Below are 14,847 nucleotides of genomic sequence, written 5' to 3' on the forward strand. Positions count from 1 at the left end.
CCTTGCCCTACCGTGGAGGCTCCACTAACACTGGCAGGGCCATGAACTATGTCAGAGAGAAGATCTTTATTCCCGCCCGTGGAGCCAGGCAAAATGTGCCCCGTGTCATGGTCCTGATCACAGACGGAAAGTCATCAGACTTTTTTAAGGATGCAGCAACCAGACTGAGGGATATTGATGTGGAGATCTTTGCTGTTGGTGTGAAGGAGGCAGTGAGGTCTGAGCTGGAGGCCATTGCTAATACCCCCATAGAAACTCATGTCTATGAGGTGGAGGACTTTGATGCCTTCCAGAGAATCTCCAAGGAACTGACTCAGTCCATCTGTCTAAGGATTGAACAGGAGCTGCTCAAAATCAAAAAGAGAAGTAAGTAAGAAAGGTAAAATATCTCGATGCACTAAGTGTGACTTGGAGTGTCGACACATAATATGCTCCTAACTTAATGGGTATTTTGGATAACTACCATTTGCTAAGCTGTTCGTATCTTCATGTTTACCTAGGCTTATTAGACTCTCCAGCATCTGACTGTCAGTTGGCCCAGTCTGTATAAGTAGGTTTGAGCACAAGGAGCCAAGCAATCAAGAAAAGCAAAACAACACATTATAATACTGTGTAAACTGCTGTTGGGCAAGGCAGGGGCAACATTTTATAATCTCACTTAGCCTGTCACATACCACAAGGCCACATATGTGCTTATTGAATGAGCTCTCTCACACCATTTAGCACATGCTATTTGAAAACAGCACAGCGACAGGAACAACAATGTTATTTTGACTTGACCATATTTTGATTCAGAAGGATGGATTGGTTCTAAGACAGAAACGATCTGTGAGTCTTGACGTGACGTGCGATGTGACCTAAAATGACATCACTTTACACACTAAGCTTTTTGATACTGAAGCCTGTAGTCCCAAAACATACAACAGTTACTGGATATAGCATTCCATGCTTTGCAAATTCATTTAATACAGTGTTAGCTGAACAAAGTTCCACTGCTTTACATTTAATTGCTGCCAGAAATTGAGGATAATGCCCATGGTCATGCAATGGTCAGACAGTGAAAGAAATAAAATAGAGATACTGTTACCCCATAAACCCCACTTTTACAGTAAAATGTGATCATGGCAGTACCAGTTAATGACTCTACATGGTTAGGGAAATACATTGCCTTTTACTGACAGATATGATCAACAAATAATTTTTGATTTTCAGGTCTGCTTCCACCCAGAGACTTGCGGTTCTCTGAGATTACCTCCAGAAGTTTCCGTGCCACCTGGACAGCATCTGCCACCGATGTCTTGTCTTATCTGGTGCGTTTCCGCAAGGCCGAAGATGTCACCGGAGACTACATTTCCCTGGCAGTGCCTGGCGATACCACCACAGCCGTTTTGCCCCACCTTTATCCCTTAACCACCTACGAAGTTAATGTCTTTGCTCAGTATGATAAAGGAGACAGTTTCCCGTTGACTGGTGAAGAGACCACTCTTGAAGGTAAGACAGGTTTAACTGGACCTGACCTAATAGTACTTACATCATCAAAAGGAGAATATTTAGCATCTATGATAATCTTTCATTTTCAGAGCAAGGGACTGTACGAAACCTACGAGTTTCAGAGGAGACAACAAACAGTTTTAGGGTGTCATGGCAATCTGCTCCGGGTTCGGTGATCAGGTATCGCCTGACCTACGTTCCATTGAGTGGTGCTGGAGAGACATTGGAGACCCAGACCACTGGACCAGAGACTACCATAGTTCTTCACAACCTTTTTCCCATTACCACTTATCGTGTGTCTGTGTCTGCTGAGTACGCAACAGGCATAGGGAAAAAGATGGAAGTGGATGGTACCACTAAGGAATGTGAGTCAGAAGAGCTACCCGTCTTTAGGAAGTAATTTGTCAACAGCAAATTGAAAACAGCTACGTATGTGAAATTTGGTTTCTGTGCACTGAATATGAATTTGTGTCTGATCCATTTTTGTTTGCTTTTAGTACGGGGCTCCCCTCGTGACCTCCGTGTGTTTGATGAGACCATATCTACAATGAAACTGGAATGGCAGGCTGCCCCAGGAAATGTCCTTCAGTACCACATTGCCTTCAAACCTGCTGAGGGTGGTGAGAGGAAGGAGATATTCGTCAATGGCGATACTACCCAGGCTGTTCTGAAGAATCTCCAACCAGCCACTGAATATGAGCTGTTTGTTTCTGCTCGCTATTCCTCTGGTTTGGGCGATCCTCTTTTGGGCACAGGAACCACCTTAGAAGGTAAGGAAGGATGTCACATTGCCGTTGTCTAAGTCTGTGTGTGACATAAATATGAAGCATGCTTTGTAGTTGTGGATTCAGTAAGTGAAGACTGCTGAGAAGACATGTATTATTCTGTTCAGTTTCTTTCCAAGAGACAAGAAACCTGATATTACTTTGCTTGCCTCCGCTTGAGCCCCTCTAAGAGGGTAGCATCTGTTATTGCTCACAGGCGATGACATCAGAATTGAGGAAGTTGTGCCTTTAGTTGGTTGAATATATGGGCCATGGTTAGGGCGGGGGTTGCTTGTAAACTGAGAAACGTGTAATGGCTTGAAACAGACTTTGACAGGCATATGCCTGCTTAGCACCTTATGATTTATTGCTTTACAATGGTACACAAGACATATGATGACTATTTTATAATGACCCTCAAATCCTGTATTGCTCTACAATACCTGTACATAATTTCTGCTGATACCAACCAGGTTTCTGTAGCCCACAGAGGAGAATGTCTTTATATTTTAGTTAATTCCACTTGTGGCTTCAAAATCAGTAAACTATGTATTCAAGGGCATTAAAATACAACCCAAAATCAGAACAAGTTGGGATGATATGTAAAATCAAAATTAAAACTGAAAACAGTGATGTGCAAATCATCTATTTAAAGATAAACAATATTTGTCAGATTAGATGCATTGTTGGTTTGGTCAAAATGACAATGAAAGGGTAGAGCATTCATAAATAATTTGAGTCCTGGATCCTCTTTATTTATTGTTATTTGTGGCCCTTAAAGATTAGGCAGTGACTATTGTACACTGGGACTATGACAACTTTTACGTGCCAAGCTGAAAACAGCCACGTGGCTGTCTTTAATCATGTTCAAGTTGAGTTCACCGTTAACTGGATTGTTCTCTGAAAGCAGTTTGAGCCCACAGACACATCAAAGCTACAGTATTCAATTCATCATAATAGAAAGAGTGAAGTTTTTGCTCTTTAATACTACTTTCTAACATTTCTGGCAATAGTGTGGTCATTTGGCCAGGTGAGTTCCTGCACACTAGGTTACCTACCTGTAAAAGCACTTTGGCTCATACCGTGTCCTTTAGAAATTAATAGATTTTTTGCAACTACTATAATGGATCTTGTTTACATTTTGATAAGCACTAGACTTTAAAAGAAAGTTTTTTTTTATTTAGTTTTGTGGGTTTTTTCCTTTTTTTCTTTGTTTTTTTTTTGTTTGTTTTTCCATTTTCCCACACTGAACAAAAGGCTTGCATTTGATTATAGAGTTACTTTTCACTGGTCAAATCTGTGCTGTCATCAGCCACACACCCCCGCAGGAAAAAAGCTCCATGACAAAGTACTTTGTTTAGCAATCTTTATTAAGCTGTCATAACGTCATCATGTCTCAACACTGATTTAATTGTTCTGAGTGCCACTCACTTTGAGTGACCCTCTCTGTGAAGTCACTGTAAGCGAGAACTGGTAGAGAGTGGCGTGCACAAAGCCATCCCTTGTGGCTTACAGTGAATGGTAGCTAATGTAGAAGCCATGAGTAGGACAGAATTATAACATCCTGAAATGACTCAGGAGGGCAGAGAGGGTGTCACAGGGAATGCTTAGATACATGTCCCACATATGGCTCGCACACACAAACACAGAGGGAGTTTTATCCAGAATGTGGAGGGTGTTACGTAAGAGGACCTTGAAAGCTGTGTGAGCTGTCTGTCTGGTCTCAGGAAGAGCTGTCTGTTCATCTTCCTCCAGGGTGGGGCAAAGGGCAGGCAGAGGCAGCGAAAGAGCGGGAATCAGTAGGAAAAAATGGTACAGCGAGAATAAGTAGGAAAAAATGGTACATCAAAAGCAATAAAGTAAGTGAAGAGATAGAGCTTTTTGAAGAAATGTGTGATTATATGGAAGTTTACAGGATAAACATGCTCAGTGAAAGTCTTCTTGGTTCTTTTATATTCTTGGCTGTAATTTTTTTCTTTTGACTGAAATACAATATGCAGGTTCTGTGCAAAGCTATACAGTGGCCTAGAGGAGTGGGAAATCTTAAATGCATATCAAATCATTAATTTAATTAATTTGCAGAGCATGAGCTGGTAATGCTTTCAATGCATTTCCCCTGCCTGCTGGCACTGAGGTTTTTTCACAAGCAGTCATTAATATTTTCAAGCTTCAGATGTCTTTTGGCTGCAGATGTGAAGGTTATGTCAGCACATGCCCTGCAGGGATTCTTTTAGATGATCTTCAGTTGTGTCATGTGTGGTTTTCAAGAGACATGGGCGAGGCTTTAATGGGAGTTTGTGATCTGCCTTGTCCAAGGTCTTAATCTGAGGGTATAGCCTTGAAAAGTGAGATGCTTTTTCTGTGGTTGAGAATGAAACTAAGATAAGGAGGATACATGTGCAGTGCATATAAATTAATAATAATATGCAAACATTCAGAGAAGTCAGTCAATTTCATCTGTTCTTTTTGCTTGGCAGAACCTTATTGATGGAATGATTTGGTACTATTTACAAATGGCCCACACTATTTTCCTGCAAAATCCTGAATTATTGATTAGTGTGTGGTCATGCCCATTACTCTTCATATCCAGCTACTGCTCTCAGATCAATCTGCCTGACAAGCATGGCCGCTGCTGTTGTTTTATTTTTTATTTCACATCAGCTTCCAGTTCATCTGCATTGGACTGATGCTGAGGAGGAGTCATAGGCTGACAGATAGACACAGTACTGCCATATTTGCTGTGTGGTTACTTAGCATTTACAAATGATCGGGCATGGCACTTGTGGTAAATTGTGTTGCATTCTCATTCCTTGTGACTGGCTTTTTTGTGTGCATGTGTGTTTGTTTTTAATTAAATCTCATTTGGTGAGGTTTGATGAATGACGTTTGAGAGAGACACTGCCCAGCTGCTCCGTTCTAGCCTTGAATGAGGATGTGGAACCCAGAGGTTGTGGAGGTTATGTGTAGCAGATACAGCTCGTCTATACAGCAGCGAGACCAGAGTGTTGAGAGATGTTCTCAACATGGACATGTGCTGTCTGCTCATTGCGAAACACCACCACTACATTCCCGCCCCGCTTTTCTTGTGCCTTTCTCCTTTCAAGATGGTCTCCCAGGAAAAGTGAGGGAAGGAACAGAAGGGAGAACACAGCATCTGCAAATTGTAGAAAACATACTTTTGTGGATCAGGTTTCCACTGTTACGATGGAAAGTAAAAGTGCTGCTGGGAGCGGCGCTGAGATGTAAGGTGTAAGATTAGTTTTGCAGAGATTTTTCCAGCAGACTCTGATCATGAATGAAGAAAATAGAGCTGTTCAAACAGATCCTGAAAGGATAAAGCAGAGAAAGATGAGATGATTTTTTTGGAGGGTGAGTGTTAGTTTTGTCCATTTTGTGTCTCGCTCACTTCCTCAAGCCTCTGTATGTGCGCATTTGAAATCAACACCACCTGGACAAAGTCATCACTGGGCTGAAGCTCCCTGAAGCAATTCTGTTCCATTGTACTAACATCTCCATCTTAGTGAATCAAAGCTAAGACATTCCTGTGGAATTTTGTTTAGGAAAACAAAGGTTAAACTGTAGCACTGCTTTCTTTTCTATTGCCATATCCATTGCATGCAGGCCGGTGTAATATCTCTCCCACTGTTTCTGAAGCTCTTTTGATTTCTCCACAGAGCTTGGTTCACCCAGAGACTTGGTAACCAGAGATGTCACAGATACCAGTTTTGCTGTGTCTTGGACTGCGGCCCCGGGTAATGTTCGTCACTACCGGGTCAGGTGGAAGTCTCTGTTCAGTGAAGACACTGGGGAAAAGGCAATACCAGGTGACACCACAGACACAGTTCTGGAGGGTCTCACCCCAGAGACACGTTATCAGGTCTCTGTCTTTGCTGTCTATGGCCATGGAGAAGGCCAGCCGTTGGTTGGAGAGGAAACCACAGATGGTAAGTTACTTTGGCTGCTTTAACTCTTCCACTGTAAACCTATTCATTTTTCCTTTTACTTTTCTGCTTTTTTTCACTTTTTACAGCTGCACCTTTTGCCCTTTGTTTTTTCTTTTCTTGGCATTTTTATTATGCTTTCCGCCTATCTTTCTTTCCTCTTCTGCACTTTTATTTTTATTTTAGCATCTGGATGTCCTGGTTTGGGGTCACATACAGTAGAAAGTGTGAGGCATGGTATATGTGATGTAACTCCATGAAAATAAAAGAACAAAAGCCATGGAACACAAAGGGATGTCCAAACAGTTTGGAGTGCCATTTTTAGATGGTATGTGGAAACAGAGCTCTATCATCATTCTGTTGTGCTATGAGATCTTATCCCAGCTCTTGGTATAGAGTGATTTAGTAGTGAGTCCTAAAATCTGGAACTGAGTCAGCATTTCTGCACTTCTGGTTCCCTCGCCCTGATGTCAGTGGGTTTTTTGAATGGGTTTTTGGTTAGATGATTGAAATAAGACCTGTGGTTAACACAAGGTCACATCATTTTCACATTTTGTACTGACATAAAATATGCCAGTAAATACCCCCCTTGTGGCTTTTAAAGCTTTTATGTATCTCAAAAAAGGCTGCTTGTAACAAGTAGCTAAATGAGACTGCAGAGGCTGCCGGCGACATTAACTGTCATCACGCCAGACATGGAGACTCATCTACTCACTAGTCCACATTTACAGCTTTGTTATGCTTAAACTTGTGCACTTGCTGTGGTATTAGCACACACAGGCATGATTGCTGGCTTCATCTCTGGGGGAGGGTCTAACAAGCTAAAAAAGTTTGAATGACATGTTTTGGACCAATAATTGGAGAGAAATCATAAAAAACTACAAAGAGATAAGGTGTTTGAATTTGAATGAGTGCTCATGGTAATTCAGACACACACATTTATTTACTTATTAAATACATCTGAGTACCTGTTCTTGTGCTTCCTAGCTTAGACTTGTTAGGAAAATTGTAATGACCCTACATATGCAATAAAGGGTGGAATGGTCTGAGCACATTTTAACACAAATGTAATTTTGGGTCCAAATGAAATTGTACTGTGCTGCCTAGTCAGCATATACATGGCCTCAGTGGTGCCTCTCCTCCCACCTTAGTGTAAGCACATTCATTCATGGCAGGAAAGTGCCAAACACATTAATGCCCAGAAAAATAGACCTGTCCCCAAGAAAAATTGCTAAAAGCTTTTGAAGCTATGCCAGCTTTTCACTGGCAAGAAAATACAGTCCATTACAGTGCACATCATTAAAACTGTGTGTGTGTTATATGCATGTACATAGATGATGTATTATCCACCACACCTGCACCCAGTTTTAATGGGAGACAATGAACAATACTGGCCCTTCCCTTGTTAGATTACACTCCTACTTGGGCAAGAAAAGCACACTGAGCAGAAACTCACACCAGTTGGGAAGGAATTTGACCACCAGTCTGTGAAATGGAATGTGCCCAAGGAAAAATATTTCCAACCACCATTTGCTTATTGATTCTGGTAAACAAGAAGGGTGACACTAAACACAACCACGATGCAGCTTTGTATTGTATACTCGTCCCTTCACTGTGCACACACTATGTCTTGCTCACTTTTCTTACGCTCTACACAAATCACAAGTCCTGGGCTGAGCCACATATGGCAAACTTGAGTGTGCTGCTTTTTTCCACTGGTAAAAGTCCACCCTCTGAAGTAGAGCATCTTGAATATTTTCCTCGGCTCATTTTGAAGCCTCTGACAATTCATACTCTCTTTTCCTGCTCCAACAGAAAACTGGGAACTCTTGGTTTGCTCAAAATCACAAGACATCTGGGCCTGGCTTCCAAACCTATCAACTAAACACAATTAATCATGTAAATCCGGGCCTCTTTAATGTATAATTGTTAAAAATCTGAAATATTTAAGTGGGTTTGTAATCACATACATGTGGAAAATGAGCAGATACCTGCATGAAAGGATGTAAGGTAGCCAAGCATGTTACTGTTTAGTTTACTTACCAGCAGGAAAGCCATGCTGCTCGCATTTCCAACAGTATATTGAAAACTTAGGTCATTAAGAACACATTTAGTGCAGATTCCCATCTGAACAAGGCCCAAAGTCTATATTTCACTTCAGACCATCCATTCATCATTTATCCTTTTTTAACCTTTGCTCCTTTTTTCCCTCCTTGCAGTCTCAGCCGCTGGCAGAGCCATTGTTGTCTCAGATGAGACAGAGAAGAGCATGAAGGTGACATGGCAACCAGCGCCTGGAAACGTGGTCAACTACCGCGTTACCTACAAACCCCAGATAGGAGGGCGCCAGCTAGCAGCCAAGGTGCCCGGTGACACTACCTCCACCGTGCTGAGACGTCTTACTCCCCTCACTACCTATGACATCACTGTTGTGCCCGTTTACCGTGTCGGAGAAGGCAAAGTAAGGCAAGGAGTAGGAACCACACGTACGTTGGCCTATCATCACCACACTACAAATGTCGCTCTTTCTGCCAAGTTTAGGCAAATTTGATTATCAATTACACACTCACCCACATCCCCATAAGCAACATAAGCACCTAAATGACTAAAGCAATATCACAATAAATTCATGTATTTGTTCTTCATCTTCATTATATAGTAGTTAAAAATTTTGTTTTGAATGTTTAACCATGCAGTTCGCTTCATTATATAGTAGTTAAAAATGTTGTTTTGAATGTTTAACCATGCAGTTCTGTCCCATATTCTCAATCTCTGCATTTCTGTCTTGTCCAGTGTCACCTTTCAAAGGTCCTAGAAACCTCCAAACATCAGAGCCTACCAGGAGTAGTTTCCGTGTAACCTGGGACCCTGCTCCTGGTGATGTTAGGGGTTACAAAGTCACTTTCCACCCTGTAGGGGATGACATTGACCAGGGAGAGCTTCAGGTTGGCCCCTATGACAATACTGTGGTGCTAGAGGAGCTCAGGTGTGTCTTCAGGCCGATTTCTGATTTTCATTCTCATATTCTTAACTTTGAAGAATATTCTCTAGAATATCATGTAAAGAATTCAGAAATTCATTAACTTTTTTTGTTTGTTTTTGTTGTCAGAGCTGCTACTAAATATGCAGTGAATGTGTCTGGTATGTTTGATGGAGGAGAGAGTATGCCATTGGCTGGAGAGGAGAAAACCACTCTTTCTGATGGACCTGATGTACCTTTAAATGCACCAGGTAAAGCTGTCTAATATTCTCCTATAAAACTCACATATAAAGGATAATAGGTACTATAAAAACAAAGAAATAACAGAGAAAACATTCTGTATACCAAAACTATCTAGGACAGCTGAATGGTTTCCGTTGTTCTGTTATTACACGAACAGCTGAAATGGTTTCCGTTGTTCTGTTATTACACCCGTTGTCATCTTTAAGGCGGTGTTGCCAGTTTGTTATGTCTCTGGACAGTAAAACTCAGACAGTGGAGATTGTATCACTTTAGCTCAGGGAAATACACATAAAACCCACGCCCCATAAAAGCTAAACAGTTTCTCTAAATGCCTCCCTTCAAAGTCTAGTGAAATAAATAGTACAAGCCCATTTGTCTGCCCTTTTCCTGTTTTTTCATTGTGTCCCTTTGGACTCCCACTTTTTATTTCTAGTACAGCGAGTGTAGAGTTGAGCCATATGTGTATAATTTGTTGGTAGACATCAACTGGTTTACTACTTTGTGAGTCAGAGCAAGGCAGGCATTGAGTCTGAGAAGAGGGAGATTGTGGTATTCACTGGAGGGAACTGGGGAGGCCAGTTTGCCTGCTCAAGTGCAGGCCCAGGCCTAAAAAGGAGGCAGATGCAGAATCAGTGACAGGCTGCAGCTCCAAATGAGGAAGTAAAAGCTCTGGGAATCCCACTCCACTTGTACCATGGACTGACTCCATATTAGTTCTGAACATGCCTCTGGAGCGCAAGGACCACAGCTTCCTGTTTGCATTTCATCCTAGTCAATTGTTAGTAAACAGTTTTATAGTATCTGTGACAGATCTGTAATAGACCAACTTGCTGCATGTTATGGGGGTTGGGTTTGGGCTTTTCTGTGTGTGCAAACCAATCTGTAAATCAAATATGTAACCTGTTTTTAGTTGCAGACAGTGGCAGTTAGTGCAACATCTGCCTATCTCCGTTACACATCTGCAGCCTTCCTTTAGGTGCCAAGGATCAGATGCCTTCCTTGTCTTCACACAGCTGTTTGGATCTGAATATTACCTTGCTGCTCAGGAGCACACAGTAATTTCTCCATTGAAGGTCTTTGATATGTCATGGGCCAGTAAGGCTGTATTCTCCTGACGTGCCCCCTGGGACTAACTCTGGATCCCGGATCTGGAGTCTTGACAAGCCACAACACAAGAAGATAATAATTACAGCACCTGGAAAAATCAAAGTTTTTTGATTAAAACACCTCAAAAAAGAAAGAAGTAAAGAGGGAATACTTTGCTGATTATTTGTGGAGATGTTTGTTTAGTATTCTGGAAATTGTTTTGATGTCTTTGAATGCCATGAACTTTTCTTTCCATCTTTCCTTTTACACACATTTCTTTGAACACCCTCTACATCATTACAATTCATCATACACACCAGTTTATGTATGTGTCAAAATAACTTCTCATTTTAAAGTTTCACCTTCATCCAAATATAACACATTAACTTCTGCCCTCTCAGACGTGGCGTGTAAGACTAATGCACAGGCCGACATCGTGCTGCTGGTGGATGGCTCCTGGAGCATTGGACGTCTTAACTTCAAGACCATTCGTGCCTTCATCACCCAGATGGTGGGAGTCTTTGACATTGGTCCAGAGAGAGTCCAGATTGGTGGGTCTACAGCTCAACTGATTATTATTATTAATACAAAATTGGTCTTTTTATTTTGTCTAACTGGTGCGGTGTTTTCAGGTCTTGCTCAATACAGTGGAGACCCCAAAACTGAATGGCACTTGCATACTCATAGAACCCGAAAGTCACTCTTGGAAGCTGTGGCTGGTTTGCCCTACAAAGGAGGAAACACCTTGACTGGTATTTCAATCTATTTCTTTAAAGTTTTGCCAATGATAATGCTGGAGATCTGAAATTTTACCAGTTCTGTCTGTGCTCTTTTGACTCATAGTGAAATCTGGGTGATGAATGCACATTGATATCTTGATTGCAGGTATGGCTTTGAACTACATCCTCCAGAATAATTTCAAAGAGAATGTTGGAATGCGACCCAATGCTCGAAAGATCGCTGTTTTGATCACTGATGGCAAGTCCCAGGATGATGTCGATGTATACTCTCGAAACTTGCGGGATCAGGGCATTGAGATCTATACCATCGGTAAGTAAAGTTTACTCTTGACTTCCACCATTGCAGTCAGTATGAAGTAAATTCCCAAACTACAAATGATTATTGGCTTAACCTTTGTTGTTCAGGTGTGAAGAATGCTGATGAGAATGAGCTGAGGGCCATTGCCTCTGATCCGGATGAAATTCATATGTACAACGTGGCTGACTTCTCCTTCCTACTGGACATTGTGGACAGTCTTACTGACAACCTCTGTAATAGTGTCAAGGCAGGAGGTATATATGAATCTATATCACTCTACAACAATTACATGTCTGAATAGGAAATTAAACTGGTGTTACTGGGTACTGTAGAGGAACTTCTTGGCAAGGTTTTAGAGTCTCAGTAGTACTGTGGCGTAAACAAGGTTCTCTTTAGGACTTGCTCCAAAATAAATATGTTTTTACTTGTTGCCACTTCTGGTTTTTCTTTTTTATATAAAACTTTTGAAACTATGAAACTAGTTTATGAGAATGCAAGGTGATGTGTTTTGTTTACCTTTCAAAGCAAATGTAATTAAGTCTAAATCAGTGATTAGACTCATTAAAGGTCAGGCATACAGCACTTTTGCATGAGAATGCATAGTGTTGGCTCATATTGCACTTTCTGTCTTTCTGCTCTTTCATTTCATAGGACGTCTACCTGATGCTCCTACTAATCTGGTGACATCAGATGTGACTCACCAGTCCTTCAGAGCCACCTGGACCCCCCCTGATGACCCAGTGGAAAAGTACCGTGTTGTGTACATGACTTTGACAGGACAGCCTCAGCAGGTATACTTACCATAATGGATTACAACACCAAAAACACTCTCGACTGCCACTAATTCAATCTCACCAAAATATGGCAGTAAGTGTGGGTGTTCAGTGGATAATGGCTTAATGGTGTCCTGACCCCCTGTTTCTGTTACTAATGGGCTCAAAGCTCTATTTCCAGCCTTCTGTTTGTTTTGGCCTCCCGCCTGTTTGGTGTCTGATTACATGAGTTTGGCACAGGGCAAGGAAACACAAACACATGACGTTCAGTTTAGAGGATTAGAAAACACATAATGATTTCATGAGTGATATCTCTATTGGCCAGCAGGGTCTTGGCTCCACAGTGTGTGGAATAGATGCTATCTTTGTGTCTGAATCCAATTACATGTTTGTTTTTGTTCAGCTCTCCTGGTTTTGTTTAATAGTGACCATAGTGGATGAGGTTTTATTATTGTTTAAAGCACATGCTTAGTTTCAGGCCAGCAAAAAATTTGTCTGAGGGTTTTCTGGTTTTGATTGGAATGCTTTAACATATGCTCAAATAAATCCAGCAAATAGAGCTTTTTGATTGTTTTGCTGCTAAACTGATTACCAGCAAAAACTTAATCTCTCTTTCACATGTATTTGCACTTATAATAAGGATAATCAAACATATGTATACATAATGTTTGGATAATATATCTACAGACATTCAAACTTCATCAAAGGTCATGAGTAAAAGCTGTGAGCCTAAGACATTACAGAATAATATAAGAATCCTACAGATTATTACATTAGCTGTGATCTGTGATCTAAACTATTCCCTGTGTTATTAGGTGTTGGTGGATGGTGAAGAGACCACAGTGGTACTCCAGAAACTCGACCCTCTGACAGAGTACCTGGTCAGCGTCTACTCCGTGGTGGGAGAGGAGAGCAGCGAGCCTCTCAAAGGAAGCGAGACCACGTGTATGTCTTCTTTTTCTAGGGTTTTGGCTCACGTCCAGGTCTGTGTCATGTGATTTAAGGTGTATAATTGTATGGCAGAAAAACATGGAGAATGGGACTGTAAGCTGCCTAATTACTATACTATTTAACTAAAATTGGCCGAATGCTCTCTGATCACTGATGTGACTAAATTATGTTGAACTGGATTAAAGAGACATGCTCTCAATCATAGACTTTCCTACTTTAGGAAAAAACCTTTACTTTTTTTGGATAGCAGCTTCCCTCTGAGTCAGCCAGCAACACTGAAACTCTCTGGCTCAGTTGCATAATACATATTTACTACAGTGAGTGACTGCGATTCCTGTGTGGTCTCCATTAATCAAATGTTAAAAGGTAGTATATACATATATATCTTTTTTTATAAAACCATATGCGGTTGCAAAAATATAGCAATAGTAAATCTCATTTAGATGCAAATTTTGGGGTAAAGTGCAATTTCATTTCTTTCTTTGTTTCCTTTAAAATGCTGTTTATTGAAGTGTTATTAGCATTCTCTAGAATAGCACAGATTTAATACCATTGTTTAGTATCTATTAAAGCAGTTCTAAAACAGCACTGATTGTTGCACATTGGCAGCCCACACAAGTCTGAGAAAGTCTCTCTGAAACAAACAAACAAATGAAAGAGAATAATGCGAATGTCTGTGTATATTTGCTGATTGTTGTCTTTGATGTTGCTGGCTGGTTATCCAGTGCCCTTGAGTGCCGTTAGGATGATGGACATTTATGATGAGCAGTCCACTACCATGCGGGTGCGATGGAGGAAGGCGGATGGAGCTACTGGCTACATGCTGCTCTACAGCGCAATCAATGCCACACAACCCACCGTTGAGGAGGAGGTAAGAGCCAGCGGAGAGTGACTGAACAAAAGGGCATACAGCCAGTCCCCTGTGGATATCACAGACTTTGATGAGGAAAAAATGTATGTCTGCACACACTCATGTGTACCAAACATATGTAAACACATTCTACCCGAAGTGACGTCAACCAAGTGTCAGCAGTTTTTGACAAAATACAGATGTCACTCTCTGAAATAACATTTTACAAAGCCACCAGTGTTTGCCTCAACCATTCAACAAACAAGGCAAGAAAGGAAAATACAGAGGAGCATTGTTATTCACACAAGAGTAGGTGAACACTGTGCTCACTCTGCCAACATCATGAGATGTCAAACCCAGTGGGTCAAAACGGCATCCAGCGGATGTGCCGCAAAAGAGCATTGTTTCTATATTTTTCTATCAATGCCACTGAGGACCCCCCCAATCTTCTATTTCACCTCTAAATGTATGTTGTTTGGTCTGGTTTCCTTACAGATGAGAGTGGGGAAAGATACAACTGATGTCCAGCTGGTGAACCTACTCCCCAACACGGCTTACACACTGTCCCTCTTTGCCCTGCATGGAGAATCAGCTAGTGACCCGCTGACCAAGCAGGGTGTCACCCGTATGTAGTCAATGAATCATTAGTTCATTTCAGTAAGACAGTGTTGATTTAAAGAAGCTGCTATTTCTTTTTGTTTATCGGTGATACCTGACATTCTGGAGCTAC

The 14,847-nt window shown here is 41.3% G+C and overlaps 1 protein-coding gene across 1 annotated transcript in view; it reads left to right on the forward strand.

Moving 5' to 3' along the window:
* LOC109964979 (collagen alpha-1(XII) chain-like) overlaps positions 1-14,847 on the forward strand; it is a 51,273-nt gene that overhangs the window by 9,671 nt on the left and 26,755 nt on the right. Inside the window, exons 11-26 of the mRNA XM_020608637.1 lie at positions 1-366; positions 1,213-1,491; positions 1,581-1,856; positions 1,989-2,261; positions 5,930-6,199; positions 8,416-8,682; positions 8,990-9,182; positions 9,306-9,427; positions 10,907-11,056; positions 11,138-11,257; positions 11,391-11,555; positions 11,651-11,797; positions 12,195-12,334; positions 13,132-13,261; positions 13,993-14,138; positions 14,613-14,742. Coding sequence (XP_020464293.1) covers positions 1-366; positions 1,213-1,491; positions 1,581-1,856; positions 1,989-2,261; positions 5,930-6,199; positions 8,416-8,682; positions 8,990-9,182; positions 9,306-9,427; positions 10,907-11,056; positions 11,138-11,257; positions 11,391-11,555; positions 11,651-11,797; positions 12,195-12,334; positions 13,132-13,261; positions 13,993-14,138; positions 14,613-14,742 — 3,174 coding nt within the window. The remainder of the gene's footprint in view (positions 367-1,212; positions 1,492-1,580; positions 1,857-1,988; positions 2,262-5,929; positions 6,200-8,415; positions 8,683-8,989; positions 9,183-9,305; positions 9,428-10,906; positions 11,057-11,137; positions 11,258-11,390; positions 11,556-11,650; positions 11,798-12,194; positions 12,335-13,131; positions 13,262-13,992; positions 14,139-14,612; positions 14,743-14,847) is intronic.

Source organism: Monopterus albus, unplaced genomic scaffold (genome assembly GCF_001952655.1).
Source record: "Monopterus albus unplaced genomic scaffold, M_albus_1.0 scaffold94.1, whole genome shotgun sequence".
NCBI lineage: Eukaryota > Metazoa > Chordata > Actinopteri > Synbranchiformes > Synbranchidae > Monopterus > Monopterus albus.